This window comes from Rhinolophus hipposideros (assembly GCF_964194185.1).
Source record: "Rhinolophus hipposideros genome assembly, chromosome: 14".
In the NCBI taxonomy this organism is placed as follows: Eukaryota; Metazoa; Chordata; class Mammalia; order Chiroptera; family Rhinolophidae; genus Rhinolophus; species Rhinolophus hipposideros.
In genome coordinates, this window is record NC_138060.1 from 31,136,418 (window position 1) to 31,162,650 (window position 26,233).

Here is a 26,233-nt window from a genome sequence, read left to right on the forward strand (position 1 = left end):
AAATATTTGTTCAGTTTAAAAAGAAAAAACATCCCACCGTTGACCACCTTCTTCACGTATGTCACGTAAAACCATTAGGACTGGATGATTTTTTTCCCCAAGGAATAAAAATTTAACATGTTTTCAATTTTTGAAAATAAAAAAAGCATTTAGAAAAATTAAAAATGACCAAAAAATGAATTATTGATTTTCAAAATGATTTGAGAATAGCACCATTGATATATCACCATGTCCATTTTAATTGTCTCCAAGCAATTCCTTCAGCCCCTGGCAAATTCTTCCTGGCCATTCCTTACTTTTCTCAGGCTTCCTGAGGCTTCATTATAAATGCTGTGTTTTAAGAGCATGTTTTATTGCTCATTATCTCATCGCACAGCTTGTCCCACTCCCTTCACCCATCAGACGATGTTTATACAATGTAGGTAGTTCAATCAGTCTACGTAGAATTGAATTAAATTACTGACCTTAAAAATCTGACATTCATTAATTGGGAAGACAATAATGTATATAGATGTGTATCACTTTACAGAACAGGTTGATTCCTGAGAGGATAACTTCTATAAACCAAATCCTACTTTTATGCCTAGAAAAAAAAATTGGTCCAGTTTCACATTTGTAAATGCTGTACATTTTTTTAAAATCTCACCTCTAGAAAGGAAAAAAAAACACACTATGAAATTATGGTAAAAATAATTTAAAAATTAAACAAGTACCGTATCATAAAACGTTCTCTTTGATATCAAACTGAGTAGAAGTTTGGGATTATCTGCCTCTTGAAAAATGGGAATTTCCTGCAATTTCTTTATGCTAAATATAGTGAAACCCCTTGCCTATGATGAGATATGTATTTCCTCTCTTCACATACCTGTTGAATTGCTAGTAAAGTTATGAAAGTTCTTAATGCAGGAAGGCCCATATATAATTCAATTAAGGGTGCTTAATAATGCAATTTTCAACATGGTTCATTTGTCCATTCACTCATTTTTTTTCATTCATTCATTCTTCAAATATTTATTAAGTGCCAATTATGTACCAGGCAGTTGTCGATGCTGGGAATAGAGTGATGAACAAAACATAAAAAAAAAAAATCTCTGCCCTCATGGAGCTTACATTCTAGTGCCTCAAAAGGAATCTCTAGCTAAAATATAAGTACTTAAAATCCAGGAGGAAAGCTTTCTGAAAGGTTCCATTAGTCAGATACCTCAAAGGAGCAAAGGCTACAATAAGTACTACATTTAATGTTTCTAATGTTTTATTTTTATCAAAAGTAAAAATAACATCCTGTTAAGTTTATTAATTTCCTGGAATCTTAATTTATATTTACTATTTCTAATTGTCCTCCATTTATACTTTCTATTTCGAATAAATTCTACTAGTTCCTTGAAGAAAGTAAAAGAGAGACAATCCTTTTAAATTTCCAACCTAATTTATGATAAACAGGTACCAATCAAGTGATGGTCTTGGTAAGAGCAATTCTTTGATCTAAAAGAATCAGCCTCACGATTACAGGATTACTTGCCATGGCTGACCCTGCGTGACTTAACCTGAGAGAATTTGTTAGCTATCGTAACTTCTTCCTTTTTTACTGTCCCATTAACTGACCTTATGCTTCTTAGTCAGCATTAATACATGGTAAAGGCTATGATTAGAAACTAGACTTTCCCCCTGGCAGAGATTAGAGTTAATTTTTACCTGGCATTGCTGTGAGTACAGTTACTGCTAATGTGCCCTGGACCCTTCTTCCACTGAGCTCTCAATTCCTGCCTCTGCCCTTGCTTTCCCTAACCAGAATTCTTGAATTATTCTAAGTTAAATATGGCCAAGCTCCATCTGTTGTCAAGCTCAGTGGTCCCTTCATCTTTTCTGGGGCTTTCTCTCCCTCTTCATGGCACAGTAATGTTTTCCACTCTCCCCTGCAGAACTCTTCCTACCCTCCTTCACTCGCCGACAGAATACCACAGGCCATCAGGAAATGTGTGAGGCTGCCACGGCGTGATAGAGGATGCAAAGCTGGGAATCAGGATAAAGAGACCCGCGCACACGGAGGGAAAGTCACTCTGGGTATGATTTCTACATTTTCATTTCGATATTCACTCAACATTTATTGAGTGTTTCGTAGGTTCCAATGACTGTTATATAGTGGGTTTCTTTTTATGGGAACACCCCGGCACGGCTCCAGAGCAGGAGTGGTGTTATCTCTGACCTACAGCTCCTCCTTGGTCTTCAGCTAAATTTTGTCTGGCACAGAGAGAAGGTGTCAAGAAATGAAATCACAGTAGGCCTTTGGAAGTCTTTAGAAGCAGTGAGATGCAGACAGAATTCTAGGAAGGGAGAGGCCTATGTCTTTCTTCCCTACAGCTAAGTCTACCTCTCACTGGCTCTACCTCTTTGCTCTAGTTTTCTTTTCTTCATTCTGCCTCATTTCCTTAACTGACCATAACAGGGCAATGGGATATATGTTACTTCCTGTATTTATTGAATTACATTCCCATTTTCAACTTAAAAGGCAGACCAACTGAACATTACATATTTTTATCCTGAAACAAAAGGCGCTTTTTTGTTCCCTTTGGGGGTCCTTTTTTGAGGGGGTGGGTAGGTCTACACTCCTTAAAATTTGTTTCAAAGATTCTCCTTTTGTTAACTCAGTAAATGGAAATTCAATCTTAACAAGCATAAATACTGCATTAAAAAAATAAAACAATAATAAACATTGTACTTCAAGAATAGGCACAAAAAAAAGAAATATAATCAAAGTTCTTAAGGCATAAGTGTTAAAGATAAATAAATATTTCATAGAGAAGTAAATAAAAATCTATCCAAATAATTATTTCAACGAAAAATGGAATAGAAATAAATGCATTCAAAGGAAAAGGGTTGGCATTTATCATTTTTTTATACACTGAAAATCAGGATTCTCCACTCCTAAGAACCATTTTCATGTAGATTTTATCACAAAATTACTTATATTTTCCATTTTACAATCTTTCTTCAGTGGTTGCTATGAACTATAAATTATTCAAGCACTTAATTTCCCAGAAATTAAATACCTTCCTAAAAACTCTGTATAATCCCCATTACATAAGAATGTCACAATATCTTTTCTTCACCACACAAAAAACTATAATAATTATAACTTATTCTTTATTTGTCATCTTTCTACAGAAATTATCAGGATTTAGCCTTACCAGGAAATTATACACATTAATGAACACAAGTTTTAATAGACTACTCATCATCAGACTGTTATGATGCAAGTATTTCTACAACACGATTATCACAAATTAAGTCATTAATTCCAAAACATAGTTTATTAACAAAAAAGTACAAAGAAGTACAAATGGACATCCTATTTCCCCCAATTATGGTCCATCTATCTATCTCCCTTTCAGTTCATGGCACGGCCTTCTTGAGCTAAAGAGGGGGTAAAATACTTCTCCTCTTTCTAATGGGCCCTAGTAACTAACCAAAAACAAATCATTATGTATTTAAGTTATACAGTCCATGTCAATTTTTAAAAAATGTTTTATCTATATGAATTACCATAAAAGCCTCTTCCCTTGCAATACACCATGTACCTAAACTGAATGAAACATATCAGAATCAACATCCAAAAATCATGTTGAGACACAGGGAATATCATATTACTAGTACGTTTGCCTTTTAGTAACAGTTTACATATAAAACATAGGGGTATAAAAAAGGATTTTTATATTTACTAAAAACACTTCAAGTCAAAAACATCTTGTTAACTAAACTGAGGTACACGGAAAACATTCAGTTTAGTTGTGTATTTTTGCACTGATTGTAAATCAAAGCTGCTCACATATCTAATCTTACTATTAATTTCAATTTTCTTCAAGAATGGCTCCTTTTCAATTTATTTCAATAAACCTATGTTTATTCCATACTTCTCTCTCTACAAGCCCATAGTACTTCTCTGAATCATGGTAAATTCCCAGTATTTTGGGATTCCTTTCCCAGGGCTCCTTCAAATACCAATATAGATAGAGAGACTTAGTAAATTGCCATGTTCAGTAAACAATGCCCAATTTGTTTTTTCTGCATTGGTTCATCAAGACAGAACAGGTGGAGTTACTTTACTGATGATTCCTAAAAGCCTTGTGTAAAATTTATTAGACTATATATTTTTTTGAGTGGCAAGCTCCAGTCTTTCGGTTTGAGGAGGAAGCCAGGTCAGAGCTTACCACTATACTTTGCTTCCTGCTTAAAACTATTCTCATAAAGAATATGAGTTCAGTGTTGGACTAGGCTGTAATAACATAAGGTGCTATACCAGTGATACATTTTTGGGGACCTGGAAATTCAGATGACCACTCACTAAACATAAAAATCATCATTCCACAAAGATTTTATTCACATCAAACTTGCACAGTAGCAAAAAAATCAAACATAACTAAGCCACATATCAAAGAACAATATACAATAGAGATTTAAATTTCTCAATGGCATTGGAAAGTATTTCCATAAATAACATTTACAATTCTAGTGTTAGGTCTTTCAAGGTGTCAGAAGCTTCACAGTGCTAGAATTGATTTTTATCAGAACACATGCAAAAATGTGCAACATAATAATCCATATTAATGACACAAAAAAAAGCACACCAGTTATTTGTCATTCCAGCACGGCCATGCCACTCTATGTTCTAAAAACAAACAAACGACCCCCCAAATCCGGGTCCCATTCATTCTTCAATTATGCCTTTAGTCACTCTGCTTTATTATATTCAAACAGTCACTGTTAGTGCTCTTCACCACGACTTTCAGGTTGACGTCACTCCCTGCCTGCTGGCTGTCAGGACTGGGGGACGCCCCTCTCCCAGACTCACCTTCTTCCGGATGTCTTCATCATTTGCTCCGAGAGAGGCATAGAGCTTGAATGCAGCCTGGCGGAGTTCATGAGCATGTTTTAAGTCATGATCAAGCTATGGGAGGGAAAAAAAGGTATGTTACAACTCAATCCACAAATTAAATTTTCAATAAAACTAATCGAGTAGAGTTTGAGAAACAAAATGTTTAACAACTATCAACATATTAATGCGCTCTCATTGAATTCCTGATTATTTTGGGGTTCTGATCACATATGACTGAGACCTGGCTGTGTTTGTGTCAGCATAGTCTAGAACACAGGCAGTCGGCTTCTGTCTAAAAGTAAACCCCACAACACTTGACACTGGTATAAGAAAAACCTTTGTGAACCTTTGACACCTAAAAATTCAGTGTTCCTACAGAGTGGCCTTAGTGGGACTGATGCCTGCTTGCACCAGCTCTTTGCAATGCTCTCCTCAAAAACAAAGCACACTAAACCCCTGAATACAGCTGACAACTTGAGCGCTGCTGCAACAATGTCTTTAGCAGGCTTTCCCAAACATTAAGAGTAGTGCTAGCCTAATCTCAGTATTTAAAAAGCTTTGAGAAACAGGGAACACTCTATGAAAATCCTGAATGAACAATGTACATGGTAATCATTACTATGTATCTATTACAATTATCTGAGATTTACGTTTGAGGGCTTTTTTTGATAAATTAAAATTACTTACTGGTATGAAACAATTAATGCTACCTTTCCATATGCATAACCAGCTTTCTAAGTTATCAATTTCCCATACACCTGATTTGACCAAACTACCATAACAATGAAATAGAAGCATCTTCTCAGTACACTTTCAAAGAGGGATTACAAACCAGTAAATATTCAAGACATATCAATAATGTAAATAATTTTATAACTAAGAGACATAACTTCCAAAATATTACTACTTTTTCCAAATGAGTTGCCTTGGAAAGGTTTACCCTTATGCAATGATGGACGTGTTGTTTAAAACATTCTGAGACCCTCTTTTGAAACTTCCTAAAGAGCTAAGTGGCCTATTAGCTACAAAACCTTGACGGTAACATATCTTTATGAACTAAGAGAGTTTCAAGTTAATTGTCACTGATTGTGGTTGTGTAAAGATGGGGAAATCCAGCTGGGTAACATCATTTAGTGTAATAAAAACAACAACAAAAACTGAAACTCATTTGGAGTGGTTCTGAAGGCAATCCTTAAAAGCAGTTCCAAAAATGTTTTGATCAAAGCAGGCGCTGGTGGACTACGGGAGGAATCTCCCAATATATAATGAGGAAGACTCATTTTGACATGTAAGTTCTAAAATACTTATTCTTAAAGTTTTAACTACATTCTAGTCATCACATATATTAGAATACTGAGCTGGACCACAAAGATCACACATTTATTAACATGTAAGAATTTAATATTCAAGTTTGGCATTAGGAGATCATTTAAAAAATTATTACTCTAGTTTAATACTGTGATGAAAATAAAATGGAAAAAGTCTTAACAGAAGGGATAATCTTCTACATACTATTAAATGATTTGCAGATGCATAGGAGAGAAGTTCTTCTATGTTCCCTCACTCTCATGTCCATCAAAGTGTTCTGTTTGCCTTGCTGGGATGGTTCACTAAGGGTACTCATGAGACTATAGATACGGACTTGCTCATGTATCTTTGAACCAGTGACACATTGTGTCAGTGAGAGCAGTAGCCAGAGGGAAAATAAACAAGGCAGCTGGTTCAACATAACCCATCACGTCTACTGGAAAAACAATCCTACCTTCAGTAGGAAGAGCAGGCACATAACTTAAATATGTAGAGGGCAGTGTACATTATTAATACAAATATAGGTGAAGGTTGTTTTAGGCCCTTCCTGAGACAGAGAAAAGACATACCCTTAATAGTTTATTTTATTCACAATGTTAACTGCCAAATGAACCATTGCCTACCAGCGAAATTTTTTGGAACTCAGGGGCATGGGAGAGGTCAAGAGAACAGTTTTTAAAAATTTACCATTGGGACCACTAGCATCAAAAACACAGTCACATTCATGAAGCAGTACTGGTTACTGGTTAATTAGGAGGCAATGCTCTCTCTACCATGACCTCCTTAAATAAACTTTCTCTAACAGAATATTTATTTATCTCTTATGCTTAAAGAAATGGATATGACAAACAGGCTGACAAAAACAAAGTCAAAGGAATGTCCACCTATTCTAAGGAACTTGTATTTTGAGAAAAAGTTAGCACATTTTGGTCCTTAATGGTCTCAATCTAGAGGTTAAATGGGCTTTAGTTGTCACCAGCAGACTCAAAGCACAGTATAAACTCCAAAAAGGAAAAAGATAGCAAAAGTTAGAAGAAAAGGTAGCAAAAAAGAAACAGTGGTGAAATAGTCACTCAGTCACTTGTAACAAATGATCACCCTTGACCTGAAGAATGAGAATATAGCAACAGAGATGACTCTGAGAACTTGCATAGGATTAGATAACACTGATAAAATGTCAATAATCAGCCTAGAGACCAGACCCCAGTATTTTGGGGTTTTAGTTGGGAATTGGGGATGCAATTTTCTTCTTTCCCGATTATCTCTGTAATAAAAAATTTCCTAATAAAAAAACATGAAACAAATTGGATTCAAAAACTCATAAAGCAACATCATCTATGTTACCAAAAGTACAAGATCCCTTTATTTAAAATGGCTTTGAATTATAATCATCAATTGGTTCAAGGTTGTGAACAGTTAAGTAAAGCTTTTAAAAACTCCCTCTCTTGAGCTGCTGAAAAGGAAAAGAGAACATACCCTTTTAATATCAGTGATGGCGCTCACTGAGCTGGGATACTTGAAATAATCAGCAAGCATGGCAATGAGGTGGTCGGTAATGCTAGCAATTCTCTGTAGCTCAACATCTGGTTCAATGAGATAGGCGAGTGTCTCAGCTCCTTCCACTCTCTCCTCTAGCAATCTCTCCTTACTGCACATTCGGACCAAACAAGGCAATGTCTGGAAGGCAGTGAAATGAATTATTTGCTTTTCGGTAAAGGCAAAAGCTTGGTGGAGAGCATAAAGAGACTGAATCAACTCAATGGTTTTTACTGGGAGTCACGTTTGTGATCCAATTCTCAATAAAGACTTTTAAAGAATAAAAGGTTTTTTGGACTGTAAAAATAAAATTCAGTGTCTGTTAATCATTTATGCCAACACACTAATCATATAATCAAAGCACATTAATACAAACTCTCATTAGGTTTCTGTGATCGTTAAGACTGAAGCATGAGTTATTGTGCAACCTTATGAAAGTCATTTGAGAATCCCTAATTAATCATGTCTGATGTTTCTGCCCCCATCTATGTATTTATTTATGTAAAAGATATCCAGTAGTTTAATCAGGAACTATTTTGCCTCAGAAAAAGTATGCTGTGTTTTCCTTAGTGAGTAATATGGCTGGGATGACTTCTATTTTTTTTGGTTTCTTTGGGGATTAATATGTATAGTTGCAAAAAAAAAAAATACAGCTTTAAAACTACAGTGACCTTACCATCACTCAAATTCCACCAGTTCTCTTATAATCCAAGTGAAATGCATTAGTCACAGTTCCTACTCTACATTTTCTGAAGAACTCCCTGGAAAGACTGATACCTACCAGTCCAGTTTTATTTCTGAGGTCCTTCAAAAACCTTGGCACTGGTCTTGGTACTTTTTCTACATCAGATTCTCAGTAAAAATACCCTATCTTTTTACTATTTTTAAGGCTGATGAATCCACTTTAAAGGATAATGTGGAAGTAGAAACTGAAATATTACAGTTATAGGAAGACTTCCTTAACTGCCACAGTCAACTGTGCTCTGCTTTTTTCTGAGTTCCTATTACATCTTTACCCCCGAGTTTAGCACTTTATTGTTTACTATTGACTTCCGGCTCATTCGGGCTTTACCCTACAAACATCGGCTTCCAAGAAGAAAGGCTCATTCTTATTTTCCCAGGAACAGTTACTAACATTTATCAATTCCGTGAGTTCATGGATTATTGAATTTAATGCTCACAACTACTACACGAAGAAGACACTATTAACTCAGGTTACCAATAAGGAAGAAAAGGAGGGGTAGAGCAGTTAAGTAAATGAACTGAGATCACTTGCTTCACAGATGCCCTTAGCACTCTCTGCAGTGTTGTTGACTTAGGGGGTTCTCAGATCTCATTAAATTAATTGACTTTCTTCACCAAAGACTAAAGCAAACATTGGTCTTCTTTAAGCGTGGATTCATTTTGAACACTGATAATGAGAAACCTCACATTCATAAAATAACACACAACCAATTTATTTATACTGGTTTTGTTCTTTATAGCTAATGAGACGTTTAATGTATTTACTATATTGTTATTCTCACTGTAAACCTGTGGAATAGATGAGCAGGAATTATTGCTTCCATTTTCATAATTAGGAGTCTGACACATCACAAAAATCAGAGGTGTGCCCAAGGTTACCAAGTGGTGGGAGTGCTAAAAGCAGTTTAGGTCTTAGGACTTTTAGGGTTAGTCTCTTATCTGGGTTTTGCTGAGTCCTAGTTGGTTTGGATATACCACAATGATGAGGACTGCTTTCGTGTGTGATTTACTTATTCTTTCTCATTGTGCTGTTTGATTACATGCCATGAGGTGATACAAAGTCTTTATCTGCAGAGCTAGTGAACTGCTTGCCTACAGACCTGTGTTACAAACTTAATACCAAGGACTAAAATATATTTTCTAATTCACCTAAATTTACATATTCCTACAATTGTATATACTCTCAATTACCATAAAAATGAAAAAGGTATGACAAGGAAAGAGTTATTTCACTTTGACTTTCAAAACACATCTAAAATCAATTTTTAAAACTACATGGCATCACACTGAAAAGGAAAGCAGTGTTTTATTACTATTTTATGCTATGCACACATACCATAGTGATAAATGTGTAAAAACAAATAGGAATACCAATATTTAGATTCAACACTTATGACTGGATAATTGTCACATGCTTGTAGAGAGAATTAATTAGCTCACCTTTAACACTATACAGTTGTCATCTGTCCGAATTGCTCCAGCTCTACACATGTAAGTTAAACTGGAATAAGATGGCAGAAAGTAAGTTATCACTTGTGTTTTAAAGCTTTAAAAGGAAAATTACTTGCCTTTAAGATTTTAAGAAAAAACCCAAAAAGACAACTACTCTCATTTACCTTGATGGAGGTTCTGACATTCCTTTATCTGAGGTTGTTAATTTAATAGTCAAAAGACAGCTAATTTATACAGATTTTTTTTTAAAAAAACTACAAATTGTTTTAAAAATAAATGGCCTAATAAGTGGATAAATTTTGAAGCTAGATACTGGACACACTGGAGTTCTTTGTACTTTTCTCTATACTTCTTTATGTTTAAAATTTTCCATAATAAAAAAAACAACACTAAGAATAAAATATAAAGTTAACAAAGTATCTAAGTTTAAATGAAATTAAGTTGGGACATTACAACTTCAATAGCAACAGAATTATCACAGAAGCAGTTAACTCATAATACTTACAAGTATCCATAAAAAATTAACTATTCAGAGGTTACCAGTAGTAACTTTGAGAATTAGGCAATGACTTGGTTCTTCACAATTATATCTGGCTTTGAATAAGAATAAAATTACTTTGTACTCTCAAAGAAGGTAATGAACATTAATCACTTTAGAAACTTGAATTAATGAATTTCTTTTTTGAAATAGATTCCTTTAGTAAGCTGAGGGGAAAAAAGAAACACTAAAACACCCCATACTCTGACTTCTAGGAAAAGCTATACACAAATCAATAAAATTCTTTATTTATATCGTAGAGGGTTGAACTTTTTATAGCTATTATCATTATCTTAAGGCTTGTTACCACATTGTTTTTTAAAAGCAGTTCTATGAGAAGATTATCTTACTAACAAAGAAGCAAACACTCAGTTTTGAAGTTAAGACAAAAAGCAAACAAATTTAAAAAATACAAATAATATAAACAAATAAAAAATAAACAATTCATGGTACATGAGTAATTCACTGAAATTCCCCATTCTCGCCAAATATTAGAAAGCCACAGCTTCTTAAAAACTGAAACTAAATAATTCACTTAGCATAGAACCCTCCACAACCTATCTGTTACTCAACCTTTTAATGTGTTAATAATTGCAGAATTAACATGTACTGAAGGCTTGCATGAGTCAGGAATTGTGCTAATAAGAACTTTATACAACTATCTTATAAACTGTTACATATCTGTAAGGATTCTTTGTTTTGTTTTTCCTAAAAATGAGAAAGCCACATTCTCTGAAATCATGCCTTGATTATCAACTTCAACTAATTCTCACTCCGTATTTCTATATCTTTATATTTTCCTGGCTTAATACACAGCATAATATGTGTTGGTTAAATCTGATCTAATTCTGTATTATTGCAAATGAAATATAAAGAGAAGGGAATAAATGTAATAAAGAATATAATAATTTTCTGTAGATAATCTTAGATGTTATATGAGTTCCTGTTCTACACACCACTGAGTAAAATGAGTAAAAAACTCACATCCATTTAAGAAAATATGAGACAACTGCCTGACTGTCTAAAAATCCCCACACATAGTGGGGATTGGAAGGAAACTAATTAGGCTGTCCAAAAATACTCTAAGATAGTGATAAAGCACTGTCTTTCTTCCCACATTGTCTTCACTTTTACCATTTTGCTGATGTGAGCTGCATCTCAATAGGCTTATCCCTCTGTAACATCTTCACAAAAATTTGTGGTAATAATTCTCCATCAACCAAAACTAGAAGTAAAACAAACAACAAGAATTAAGGAATTCTTTAAATCTACAAAGTTCATAAATTAAATCTTATAGGTGCCACTGAAAGTTCCAGCCTACCATTTACCAGGGTCATCGATACCTGGGGGTTTTCAAAGGCTAAAACTGAGAAGCATTTCAGTGCTTGCATTCGAACCTGTAGAAATAAATGAACAAAGCGTTTATTTTAATTTTGCAAATATGAATTTTAATGTCTCAGAATCTAAACTGAATAAATAACTTTAAATCTGCTTAAAGTACTAAAGGAAGGACTAAGGAATAAAAATAAGGCCTGTGCATCTGAAGAGTGCAGTAAGTTAAAATTATAAAAAGTTAAAATTAATTTTGAAGTAACAGAGAAGAAAAAACAGTGAAGAAGTGAAAGTGAAGTAGATAAATCCCTAATCAAATTTAAAAGAACACTGTACAAAATACAATGTTGGTAAGGCAAAGGGAATTTAATAACAATTATTTACCAACTGCCTTCCAAATGGGACATTTCTTCTTCCCAAACTACAAAACAGTGAACTAAAGGGAAAGAAAGAGACAAAACAAAAAAACCAAAGAGTACTCTTATAGTTGTATATGAGATGGGGGTGGGGGAAGAAAGGAAAACAAAATTACAATAAAAGTTTGAAAAGGATTAAACCAATTTAATTTTCAAAACCCCAAACGCCTATAAATTTTGCTACCATTCCTTAAAACCAGGTAACTGGTCTGGGATGATACCAAGGGCCCAAACTCTTGACCACATACAACATGTTTTTAATTTGTAGGAGCACCATGACAGCTGTTATTTTTCATTCTTTCTGTGCAGTTTTTCCCAGCTGATCTAATCCTCATCGCCTGCGTACATATTTGATATCCTTTTGTGGAAACTGAGATTGGCAGGCTAGGTAGCTGAGGTGTGAAGAAGCCCTGTGTTTTTCCTAAAAATGAGAAAGGATGAACTTTGGATGTCTGAGGCAGGGAAAACACACGTATTAGCAGGCTGCAATAAAGCTAAGGACCAAAAGAGCAGACTACGATCGGTGCAAGTGGACAGAAGACAAAACGACAGCCTCTCTGCTCTACAGGAAACTCCTGGCATACTCAGCTCTAATGTGACACAATAAGGACAATGTCGCAATATTTGCTTCCATTTGCTAGATGAACAATGAAATGTCCAAAATTTTAGCCACATGCCTGACAATGTATCATGAGTCTACTTACCCAAAATACAGTAAACAAAGTTTAATTAACAAATCTGAAAACCATTGACTTTTAAATTCAAAATACAAACCAGAACACATTTTAAATGTTGATGTATATGTGGGTATGTGCTGTAAGTTTGAGTCACTGTGAATAAAGGTCTCACAGATGTAATCCCAAGTCTTTCCTGATACAGCAAGCCACTGTTCTTACATACTATAAGGCGTCAGCTTTGACACAGACACCTAACTGGAAGAGACTAATAATGATCACAGATGAAAATCAACGGCAACTCATGCCACAACCATATCCTGAAAAACAAGGAAAGGCAAGAGTAGATTTTCTTTTTTAGGGAGAATTTTATAGGTAAGACAATGCCCCATAACATTTTACTAATAAAATACTACTCTTGATCACAATGTCTATCAAAGAAGCAATAAAATAATGTGGGTCTCTTTCTAGACCAAGATTCTAGAAACCAAAAATAAAGTATAAAAATCTGGCCATAATTTTTAACATCTTACTTTATAAGATACTGAGGTTAGTAGGTGAGCAATATTCTGAACTGCACCATGGTTAAATAAAATTGTTTGATGATCTGGACCCTGTAAGAAAAGAGAATATAGTAATACATTAAGAAGAGTAATAATTCATTACAATAAAACATTTACTCAAATGTAGAAAACTACACACAATACAATGGAGAATTCTTCTCTTGCATACAGCCATCTCAAAAAAAAAGCAGGGCAGACACTGTTTTTAGTCCTGCAAGGAGCTGCCATACCTTACCTCATCCCAATGCTGCAGAATTACTGCCTTCTTTCCTCTCCAAAATAAGGAAGGGTGCACAGAAGCTATCCTGGCACAGCCCCATTGTATTTCTTAAACAGACACCCCTACAGCAACAGAACCACTGTGAATTCTGCATTTCCTGTGCACACTCTCACCCTATGCCCACAGGAGACAGTGGTAGTCATTTTTACAATTAAGATGGTGAACTAGACAGGAGATACCTAAAATAATAATTGTAAGATGAACTGGAGCAGTGACGAATCAATCTCAACACCTCAGGAAGTCTGGGTAATAAACGGTGGGAAACACAGCACTCCATCACTGAGAAGTGAACAGTGTGTTTTGGTATCTGTGTCTATCTCGTTTCTTTTCCCAAAACCACCACTTCTTAGAGTAGGAAACTAAAGAAATAGAAAATTCAGGTATTTCAGTTTTCATCAACTCTGTTTTCTACTAATCGATTTACTGAAGATCTTTAAAGTGGCAGAAGCCAAAGGTTTAGCCAAGACTTCCAATTTGCCACAGTTCTTATTCATTCATTTTATGTCCCACTCAAATAATGAAAAGCCAATTAAAGCCAGGACAAGGATGGTATGTCACACTTATCATTATTTAAAAGAGACAAAAACATAGGTAGACAAAAACATAAACCTGTCTGGGTTTACCAGAGGAAAACAGTTACTAGTCTAGAAAAAGAGCTCTCAAATTTCTCCAATCCACTATTTAGCCAAGTAACCACTATTGTAGGGGTGCTCATTCTTTCTTAGACCAAAATAATCATCATTTGAAGTGGAGAGATTAGCATTTGTACTTCTGAATAATAAAATAGCCATATTCTATTTTATAGATAAAAGCCCCCTAAATATTTTACATACAATTAAAAGGGTCCTTAAAAAAACACTCCAGCAATTTCTCTTCATTTCTATACATTTTCTAACTTCTGATTTCTTATTTTTAGTCACTATGTAAGATTCCAGTTTACTCCGGCAAACGCCCATTACATATTTCAGGCAATTTCTAACGTCTCACTATTAGAAACAATGTTTTGTTGAACTTTATGAAAGCTGCATCTCAGTGCAGATCCTGAGGGTATAAAGATAAAATTCCCCAAGTACAACTGCTTAATACATTTATCGCTACATATCCATCTAGGGTAGTGCAAGCTGGCTTTATAATGACTGAAAATGTGACATTCTCAGGGCACAGGCTGGAAGTATGCTCTCTCCTACCTCGTCCTCACTCCTGGATCTGCAATTATAATTACAGGTACTATTTACTGGGTACTTGCTATGTGCTGGGCACTGCTCTAAAAGCTTTACTTGAATTATCTCATTTGAAATAGAGGCATCTCTGGCTGATTCATTATAAAAACAGTGGTAGATGGAGACTGTAACGGGGGAGCCAAGGAAAGAAGGGTCTCCTAAGAATCAGACCTATTTTTTTCCTACCTAGTAACAAGTAGGTAACTAAAATAAATTGTGAAGATAAGCCTGAGAGCCTCGGCTAATGTGTCAGCATACTAAGATGGTTTGGCCTTCCTTATAAACTTTAGGACCCCAAATTAAATTCTGGCGGTGCTTAGCAGGACAGCTAAGTAGGCACGGTGCTGCCTCCACCCCTTGCACCTCACTGTTCTTCCCCCTCTTCTTCAGCCAATCACTCCCCTGCTTTGAAGCAACCTAAAACTAATAGATTATTTTATGTTCCTCATGGCATTTATACATATACAAAAAAACACTTAAGTATATTCTTTCCCCCTATTTTAACACAAATGGTTGAATACCATATATAGAGATGTGTGTGTGTGTATATGTACGTATGTATGTGTATGTATATATATATATATATATAAAGTATTATATGTACTATAAACACATATATGTTGCCCTAAACCTTTTATTTCCTTTATCATATATCTCAGAGATCATTTATATCAGTACATAAAGAGCTTTCTCATTTCTTTTTGGGCCTTATTCATTGTATGAATGTGCCATGCTTTAACTAGTACCCTATTGTTAGACATTTAGATTGTTTTCAGTCTTTTACTATTATTATACATACTCGTACATGCCATCAATTAATATCCATATGCATACATCTTTTATTTCCTAAGAGCTAAATCACTTGTGGAATATCTTCACTGATGGAATTGCTTATGAAAAATGGTGAAAAGATCAAGCACAATGCAATTCTCTGAACATAACTGTTCACCACTGCTTACAAGATAATGTATTTTTTAATCCCTCACATTCTTTGTGAGGGATTAAAGCCCTCACAAAGCCCCAAAGATTGCAGCAAATATTTGTTACAAAAGAAGCTCTTCCTACTCTCTGCGGTCACACATAGGATTGTGTAAAAACAAGTTTAAGGAAAGAATTAGTGGCTGAACCAACTAGAGAAGGAGGAGCTATCATTTGATTGTTATCAAGTCTCTCTTCAGTCTCTTCAAATCAACTTGCATGAACCTGGGGTTACTGAGGCAGCATCCACAGGGTGGGAGACACATAAGACCTCATGATCTTAAACTCCAAAAGTTTATTTCTATTGTCATTGGGTTTATAAATGCAATCATGTTTCCTGAGGTCTAGTTATATATCAGAAAACTTAATTTGGTCATTTCAGTGCAGTAGCAAATGCTAATTATCAGGCTAAAAGAAAGCTGAGTTAAGATGATTTCCTCTGATAACATCTTCTGTTCTGGTAGTGGCATGAGGGTGCCTGCAAATTCTTGCTCAGCCTAAGCTTCTCTCCAGCAAAAGAACTACTGATTTCATGGTATTCCTCCATCTATGATTTCAACTAAAACAGAATTGAGAAGTTCCAGATGAGCAAGCCTGAAAAGTGTTGAGAAATTTCTAACGAATACTTCTAAAAGCGATTTTAGGAATGGGATTATTCCAACGTCTCATAATTGAACATAATTTGACATGTAGGAATTACATACATCCAGATCCAATTTTCAGTGCCCTTTGGCGATTACAGTGTTTGTAACTAGTGGATACTGTGGTGTTCTCGAGCACTCAGGTATAGATGCTCAAAGATCTTTAATGATGGATAGAGTTCTGGAGAACCCTTTGCTACCTGCCAGAGCTGGCTTGAAGACATCATTTCATTGTTGGAAGAGTCTAGACCCTGTTGGTTCAGCTCATTTTTAGCAAATGAAAACGCAACAAAATTGTTTTTTCAAAGCTTTTCTTTGCCCACCTCAAAGGATTAAGGATTGTCCGACATCCCTGGTCTTGTGAGTTAGCTTACCCACTGTCAAAGCAATCTGGGAAGAGAAACTTCAAAGATTTTTGACAAAAATCTCAAATTCTGAATGCCTTAAATAGAATTCAGTAGGCTGTGATAATCAGCTAGAATTTGGGAAGGGGTTTAAACATTTAAATTATAAGCAATCGGTAATTTTTTGGGAATCAAATGATTTAATTTTCATTTATTTGGGAAACAGATCTAAAATGGCAAAGGTCTGTGATCTTCCTACTTTAGTATGTAGGTACTCACTTCTCTTTCCCTTCTTTCCTATTGTTCCTCAAACTCTTCACTTTGCATTTGTATTATAAATGATAGGTGAGTAAAGCTATCCTGAAAAACATTATCAAAGGTCTCAAATAAATAATCGCCCATAGTTATCAAAAGAGTACACTCAACGTGTAAACTATGAAGCAAATTAAGAACTTCACACCACTCTTCAGTTATGTTCAGGCCCTTTTAATAACACAAATTTCTCTCTGAACAAAGAGCAGTTAAGAATCTCCCATTTCTCCTTGTATGAGATCACTTAAACAACTTCCAAAAATGTGGAAACTGAGGATGTGGGGAAACAGGCATGATAACACCCTGCTTTTAGGGATATAAAATGGTACAACTTCTATACAAGACAGTATGTGGTAAAATTACAAATGTATACACTCTTTGAGTCAGCAATTCCGTTTCTTATAACCATATCTTACATATAAGGTATTTGTTGCACATTGTTTTGTAATAACATAAGACTGGAAACAAGTTAAATGTCCAACAACAGAGAACTGGTTAAATAAATTACTGTACATCTATACAGTAAAATACTATACGACTGTTTAAAAAAAGAACGAGGGAGTTCCTTATGTACTGATATGGAATAGCCTTCAAAATATGTTAAGTGAAAAATGCAAGGTGCAGAAAGTGTATGTATGGTATACAGTCACTTGTGCCAAAAAGCGGGGAGGGAGATATATCCATAGGTTTGCTTACATGTATAGGTTATCTCTGGGAAGACACACAGAGGAGGCACATCTCCCGCGGCACATAAGATGGTACAGTACAGAGAATACTTATTCTGGTTCTTACTTTACAGCAGTGGGAGAAGATCTGACAGATGTACTCCTGGGTGTAGCGGGACCTGCTAAGCAGCGCCATGAGGTGCGGTATCACCGTGGCATCCTGGAGTGAAGGGAAGGAGAGCACAGCAACCAGGGACTTAGACACTGTGAGCACAGCTAACACACTATTTCCACGAGCAGGTACTTTGGCAAGCCTTTTATCTTAATGACAGTAACTCAAGTCTGCTTAAGGAACACAGAAAAACAAAAGCAACACGGCCATCAAAACTGTCTGCACACAGGACAAGGAGAGGGGCTTTAACATTCATGCTCGACAATAAAATACAAGAACACAAAACTCAATTTCTTTCCCATAAACAGCATACATTCCCACGATAAAACAAAATAATTTCAGTAAGACTTGACAGAAATCTGTTCTGAAACCCAAAGTGAGATAACTAGTAAGATATTAATAAATAGCTTATAAGGAGGAATTACTGTATAAAAATAAAACCTGGCGATTTTGATCTCGGAGATGTTAAGGTAAGTATCAGTAACCAGTAACAATCTCTCCTAATGACTGTAGTTAGCTAATTTCCATCTTCACAATAACAACTCTTACAGCATACTCTCTACTATTGTTGACACTTAGCAGCACACATGATGGTACAGAAGAGAGAAGAATCCACCCAACCTGCTGCAGGGCTCTCCAAGAATCTCCTTTTTCTCAGAGTGCAAAAGGAATTAAAAGTTGAAAAGGGATTTGAACTGAACTGCAGAAGGAAAGGAGATTTAGCTCAAGCATCTAGCCAATGCTGTCGTGAGTCCTAGAGATATGCCTCTCAAGTATGAATGTGCATGCAAATTCCTAGGGAATATTCTTTACGTGCAGATTCTGGCTCTATAGGATTGGAGTAGGTCCTAAGATTCTGCATTCTCACTAGTTCTCAGATGAGGCCACATAGACCACACTGCGACAAAAGACAACAAAGGGCAAGGAAGAAAACTTAAAAGAATATCACTGTTGGGATGAACAAGATTTGGGGTTTCCCTTAGAATGAAAAACATACCCAAGATATGTAAACACTAAGTTAAAAAAAAAAACACAGAAGGCTGTTGATTCCCTACAAGTAGAAGCCTCTCCTTTTGCTTATTAGTATAACTCTCTGAGTTGTCAAAACAGTTTAAAAACAAAATGGAAAAATTAGAAAACCTCAAAAAAAAAAGTCAGGTACTAAATGCATAGAAAGAAAGGGAAGAGAGAAGATATGTCAAGTATGTGTTTATTTTACTGGGGAGCCGGGAAACAGTGGTTCCATGGGCAGAAGACAGGGAAGGAGGTAGCCACTAAGATACAACAGGCAATCGAGAGGAAGACAAAAAAGACTCTATTAGGCTCCTAAACCCACTTCCATCTCCTTCTTTTCCCTCAGTGCTCTCTCATTCCTCAGTCTTTCTGTCACAACAGGCCCATCCCATTTCTAAACACCTAGCCCCCTTTCTTCCAACTGTTACATCTGCAGTTTATAATTCAGTAAACAGGCAAAGAATAGTTACATAATTTGTCCAAAGTCACCCATCAGATAAATAGGATTTCAAACTAGACATCTTACCTTCTTCCAATTTGACCACTGTCTTGAGTGTAGTGCCTGAGTTGCCATGGCAGCTGGCCTCTACACAATCCAACTCACAGACCTCAGTTAATTACACTGAAACACTACTCTCTGTCATTATCCTATCCAATACTTTTTATGAATTCTCCATTGTCTCTGAAGCATAAAGTTGAGATATTTCAAAATTTACATGTTCTTACTGTGAAAGTCACTCAATGTCCCTGGTTCTTAATTTTTCTCATGTAAAAAAGTTAAGTTGATGTACACCAGAGTTTTCCCAATTATGCACCATGATTCATTAGCGAGTCATGAAACTAATTTGGGGAGTGAGGAGGAAGGAGTTAAAACAGCTGGCCAGAGTCAATTTCTCCCTCTATTACTGGACTGGGGATTGCAGAGGAACTTCTAGAGTAAAGAAGATAGTGGGTGGTTTAATCTCTTAAACAAAATAATACGACCTAAGGAGAACAGATAGGCATTTACTACGTTCAAGTTTGAGAACGACTATAGTAAACAATTTCCAGATTGATGAGGCACGGCCCCCTGAGGTATAAAATTGAGGTATGTCATAATTTACAGGCTCCCTGTTGTGCGAGGTGACCCACAAACCTCCCTTACAGACCTCACGTATCATTACAGGCCAGAGGAGAACATGCTTCATATGTGAAGAATGGATTATGGAGCCATAGGACATGTGCCCTCTTCATGCTTGCTTTGCCTACGCCTCTTGATTGCTTATATTCTTGAAATATTTGTAAAAGGTGATTCTGGACAAGATCTCTGACTTGTATGTGTCCCATTTGACATTCTGGTTCTTTGTGTTAGCTCAGAGAATCACAACCAGCATTTTTTTTTTAAATGATAAAGCATAGAATAGAAACCAGAGGAATACTGGAATTATTTTGTAAAGATTGCCTCGGGATATTCTCTCTCTCTCTCTCTCTCTCTCTTTCTCTCTCTCTCTCTCTCTCCTCCCCCCTCTCTCACACGCACACAAATTCACACATATGCATGGGTGACAACGGAAAATATATAAATATATTTCTTACTGTGGATTATGAATAAGTGTATTTGAAAAACACTGACCTGGATAATTTTCATTAAGAAAGCCCCAAGTAATCAACATATAAAAATACCCTCTAATAATCCCTGAGGTTTTTTAAAACTACTGAATGACTCAAAAGCTATTTAGATTCTCTTGCACATATTCTCTGATTCTTGCCTGGCAAGTAAGCCTCTTGCAAGCTGATACTGCGTCCTCTCTCCAGTTGGAGAGATGTCCTTCTCGCATTAGACTATTCTGCCCACTGTCCTGCATATTCTCTTCCCCAGATCCTCCCCAGACTGGCCTCTTTATTCTCTAAATCTTATCCATTATTCAAGACCCAGGTCAAATTCTGTCTTCTCTATAAACCTTCTCTGCTGGATTTAACCTAGAGTGACTAGAACTCCTTATTACTCATTTAGCATTAAGTATACTGCCTTATATTAAAAGATCAAATGGGTCTTTTTTCCTAAAACAAACAAACAAAAACAGTTTATAAATCCCTCAAGGTCTGAGACTATCTTTCACTTCTTTACAAAGCCCAGAACATTTGACACTTGCAAATTAGCAAGAACTCAAGTACTTCTTGAGACTTTTCTGTAACACGACAGATATGATGAGTTTTGAGATGCTCAGCAAGTTAGAAGTATGCTGTTAGTGAAATGCAACCTATGATTCAAAAACACCTAAAACTCACTGTGTACAGTAACTCCTCTGGAGTGACGGGACTGGTGAAGACGGTGCGCAGGCATCGCAGGCAAGCTTCAATGAACTTCAGGTCTGGGGACAGTAGTCCTATTATTAGAAAATAGATTTGAGACTCATCCTTCTTTCAACCTGTATTTAAAACACTGCAAACCAATTCTAATTTGCACTTGTACAAAAATGACTTCCCTACATACCTTGCAGTAAGGCAGGGATAATATGGCAATCTAGTAGAGACTTGACATTGTTTTCAGTACCCATAGCAAGACTTCCCAATACCACTGCACATTCAGTTTTCAGCTCTGTGCTTGAGGTTTCTTGCTGAAGTAAGTACAACAATCTAAAAAGAAGAACTTGATAAACAGAAGGGACTAAAAAACTTAAAAGTAAATTAGCTGAAAGTGATGTGACAGAAAGAGGCTACAAATACATTGCACATACTACAAATACAGTTGGTGAGCTTACAGAAGGCTAGGAAATGGTCATTTGTCTCTGTCAGCTGCTAATTTAATAGAGGAATATCTAGAAAAAAATCTAGAAGAGATTTTCTTCATTTTGATCAAAATAACTATCATATAATCTCAGAGTTTATCAGAACTATAAATCTGAAAGTTGTCCAGAATGGTCTTTGTAGAAACAGCAGCACCACAGTACACGTTATCTGCCACTTCAGGATATGGAGACTCTCAATGCCAAGTGCTGCCAGACCTTAAATTCAGACTCAAAATGGACCTTGAATATCCATAGTTGAGAGATTACAGAAGTCTAGCCTAGAGGGAATATTCAGTCCTTGTGCAGTAATTCAAGCAAGGGAAGCTCTCTTCTTTCTCCAATGCTCCTATTTGAGGGATTAGGGGATCCTCCCATTTCCACTCCAGCCCAGCCTGCCAAACAACTACTCCCCAAATTCTAATCATCCACCACTTATGACCATCTCCCTTACGTTCTAAGGTAGAGCCCTCATGTTCCCTAAAGCATATTTATATGTACTGAACACTAATCCCCCAAGAAAGGTTACTGTGTGCTTTATGGTTATCAAAGTATATACTCATACTTGAAGTTAGTTATAATAAAAACAATACAACCATTAATCCTGTATCAAAAGACAGAAAAGAAAGAAAAGAGAAAAAACCAAAATATTTTAAAATTCTAAGTGAAAAGCTTACAGCAACTGCATATAAAACTTAGTTCTGAGTAACAAAGCAAACAGGAAATTATACAACTGCCACTGCCAAAATGGAACTTATTAGGTTATTAGAAGAAATCAAACTTTCTATGTTAACTTCAAAAACAGCAAATTCTAAAAATTAGCAAGAAAAACAAAAAAGCAGAATTAAAAACCAAGCAGGTCTTTTTTTTTTTTTTTTAATTCAAAAAGAGTTTTGAGAATCCTAAGAAATGATTACACAATCACACAAAAACTGCCACAGTTCTAACAAGATGGGAGAAAGAATTGGGCTGCTATATATTGCCTACCTACCTGACACATCCTTTTATTGCAGGTAAGGCCAATGTTCTTCCTGAATTCAAAAAGTACTCATACATTTGCTTCATATTCTATTCTCTGGTGCTTTAATTTGTGGGTTGTTTTTTTTTAAACAAATGCTTCATAAATTCATGGCATTTCAAAAAGGTAAGAGGCTTTTCAAAAATAGGATAGGCAATACAGAAAAAAGATGGATCTCATGGTTGAGAATGAGAAATACATTAGAAACTTAGTATGAATAGCAAAAAAGGGGATGACAGCAAACGTACCTTGGAACAGCTCCTAAGACAATGAGGTTGGCTTTCTGCTTGTTGTTTCCAATTACAGCATTTTTCATGTCTCTGAATTCAGGGGAAGAGAAAAGGGTAAGATATGTTGAGACATCACAGAAAAATCAAAGATCAGTTCTTTCCACTTTATCTTTATTATGCAACATTTTAGACTGGCAAGTATAGAAGTTAGTGACAAACTCAAAGCACTGACACATTTCCACTGGAGGGCCACAGAGAAGAGACAGAAACAGGTGCTGAGTGAACCCAGGGGTCTATAAAGCAGGAGAGCACTGGAATGGGGGAAGAGGGAATAGCCTGACTACTGGCAAAGGACTTCCAATACAAAAACAAAACTGAGTTCTTCAATAAAGGCCACCAAACCTTTGAATATAAAGAAATACAGACCACCTTCTCACTCGGCTCTGGGAGTGGAAAATAAAAGCAACCAACCCACAGAAAGCATCTGACCTTGTTTCAGGGAGAATTATTTTGTTTACTCTTTTTCAGACTTCTTTTGGACTGAATATTTTTTATGATTCCATTTTATCTCCTTTATTGTTTTATTAACTGTACCTCTTTGAGTTTTGTTCTATTGTTTTTTAGTGGTTGCTTTACAATCTACATGTGTATCTTTTCACTCATCAGTCAATCTTCAAGGGATATTACCCCATTTCTTGTGTACTGTAAGGGCCTTGCAAGTATATACTTCCACTTCCCCATGCATTCTTTGTGCTGCTACTGTTACACATTTTATTTTTAAATTAATTAGAAACAATATATTATTACTATTTTTGCTTAAGCAGCCAATTATCTCTTAAGGAGATTAAAAATAAGAAAACAATCATTATATTTCTCACATATTCACCAGTAATTTTTATTCTAGCTACACTCAGATCTTTACTTCACCAGGAATAAAACTTTATTCCACAATAAGAGTACCTCTATCAATGACCAACTGGTTCACAAACACATAGTTGGTCCCAAAAGACAGATGGAGAAAAAAATAAATTGCTCCAAATAAACCTCGTACTACGAATAAAATGCTTAATAAAAAAATACTTACCCTAATTGGTCAGCAGTGCTATCTTAACCTAGAACACTGGAACACTATGTGACTCTATATAGCAGGGTTCTCAGTGTGAAGAAGAGGGCATTATAGCCCCCTTAAGGGTTTTTCAGAAGTGTATGAGGGTATCTGGCAATTTCTGGTCATAGTTTTTACAAACAGAAAGAATTTTTTGCAGTTTAAAAAAACAACAACCTGTATTTTTCATGTTTGTACCTGACCTTTAAATAAAAGGGAGATTATCTTTTGCTAAAAGTTATTTCATTTTTGAAAATCAGATCACGAGCACAGTGGCACTCGTGGGATTTGAGTCATCAATACCATACACTACCTTAGTCATATTTGCAGCTCTTGCATTCATACTACTTCATTAAGTTCTCTAACACAGTTATGCCTAAGCATTTACATACTGAAACATCTTTTTAAATCTATCCTTTACATTGCATTCTAGGCAGGGCAGGCATTTTTGGAGTTCTGTATATGAGTAGGCCATATTATTATGGATTTAATTTCAGCACAGTACAGGACGTGTTACAAAATGTTTGTTAAGAGACAGTCAGGGCTGAGAGCGTTAAGACCATTGCTATTGCTATACAGCCTCCAAGTGCTTTGCTCACCCATTTCTTTTCTATCCCATTCCTATCCCAAAGTAAGCTCCCCAGATCGTCACCCAGCATCCCTTTTGAATTCCCCTTTTAGGTGGTAGAGCTCTACAATATATAGGAACTTTTTGCCAACCCTGAAGAGTTACAATCCTGAAAAAATTCCATAGCTGGCAAACCAAAATCTTGTAGAAAAAAAAGAGTAGAAAACGGGGGGGGGGGGGGGAGTTACTTTTAAAACATCAACAACTAAATGTTACAATCAGCATGTATTTCCAATACCAAGTAAATTCACTGGCTTGATCCCTCGGATCTTCCATATGGTTCACAGGGGATCAGTAGGAGTATTTTTTGTTTATAGGACCAAACTGAGGCTTACTAAGGTTTTTACCACATTCTGATACCTGATTATAAAATCAAGTGATCTCAAAGCCTCATGTAGCAAAGGATAGTTGGTGAGAGAGAGTAGGCTCCTGCCTCCTTATGGAAGCCTGTGTTTTTCTTAGGGACTTACTTAGCAATCATCAGCTCACAGACCTCACCCTGCAGTTTGTCACGTACTCACATCTCCATCTCTTCTCACAATGTGTTACACCTAACTAATGTAGCACATCATTTGTCTAGCAGCTAACCATATGCCAGGTGCCATTCTGGACATTTTCTCTATTCTGGAACTCCCAACCATAACATTTTCCGGGATTTCTCCTCATTCTTCCTAAACTATGCAGAAATGAGATATCCCCCCATTACCATATAAACACATTCCAAATATCTGAAACCATGCCAGAGTAAATTTTTTTATAGACAAAAGCAAATAAAAATCCCTCCAAGACCAGTTGTCTAGTTCTCCTAATAGTTTGCAAAAAGTACATGATGAGAGACAGCTGGTAGTTATAGAGTAAATCCAGACTAAAGAGAACACGATTAATAAAATGGACCAATGTCTAAAGAAAACAATTCTTGCTGTGACTCTAATAAGTAAAATATATCTATGCTACGTAAGAACAAATGTTAATGGCCAGGAAATAAATTCTATATAGCTATTACTATAAAGGGACACTATAAGCTCATTTGAATGAAAGAGTTAAAACCAAGATGAGAATCATCACATACACTCAGCTTTAGCAGATCTAAGTACAGTGTAGGATTCCATTTCAGAGCCAGCCAGATGAAGCTTCTTTCAGTTCCCAGAGTATAGCTCTTCTCTAACTCCTTATCCCCTCCCTCATAACCTTCCCAAGCTAACCACTCGTCTTTCAGGTCTGAACTTAGATGGCAATGTCAGCTCCTTGCAGAAGGATGCCCTGACAACTCCCAGGTCTGGGTTGGGTGTCCCTCCTGGGTGCCCTCCATCACAATACACTCATTACTTTGTTAGGAGAGAATTCTGTTTCCTCTGGAGAGGCAAGAAAGCCAGTCTGACTTGGAAATAGCAAAGAAGTTACTATCAATGGATCATAAAACATACCACA

General features: G+C 36.0%; 1 protein-coding gene across 2 annotated transcripts in view; it reads right to left on the bottom strand.

The window, feature by feature from the left end:
• ARMC8 (armadillo repeat containing 8) overlaps window positions 1-26,233 on the bottom strand; it is an 89,970-nt gene that overhangs the window by 37,486 nt on the left and 26,251 nt on the right. For both annotated transcript variants that reach the window (XM_081073123.1, XM_081073124.1), the window contains 10 exons: window positions 23,091-23,162; window positions 21,533-21,675; window positions 21,328-21,425; window positions 18,001-18,093; window positions 13,404-13,484; window positions 11,770-11,845; window positions 11,583-11,673; window positions 9,899-9,959; window positions 7,655-7,855; window positions 4,847-4,942 (listed from right to left, as the gene is read on the bottom strand). In XM_081073123.1, coding sequence (XP_080929249.1) covers window positions 4,847-4,942; window positions 7,655-7,855; window positions 9,899-9,959; window positions 11,583-11,673; window positions 11,770-11,845; window positions 13,404-13,484; window positions 18,001-18,093; window positions 21,328-21,425; window positions 21,533-21,675; window positions 23,091-23,162 — 1,012 coding nt within the window. The remainder of the gene's footprint in view (window positions 1-4,846; window positions 4,943-7,654; window positions 7,856-9,898; window positions 9,960-11,582; window positions 11,674-11,769; window positions 11,846-13,403; window positions 13,485-18,000; window positions 18,094-21,327; window positions 21,426-21,532; window positions 21,676-23,090; window positions 23,163-26,233) is intronic.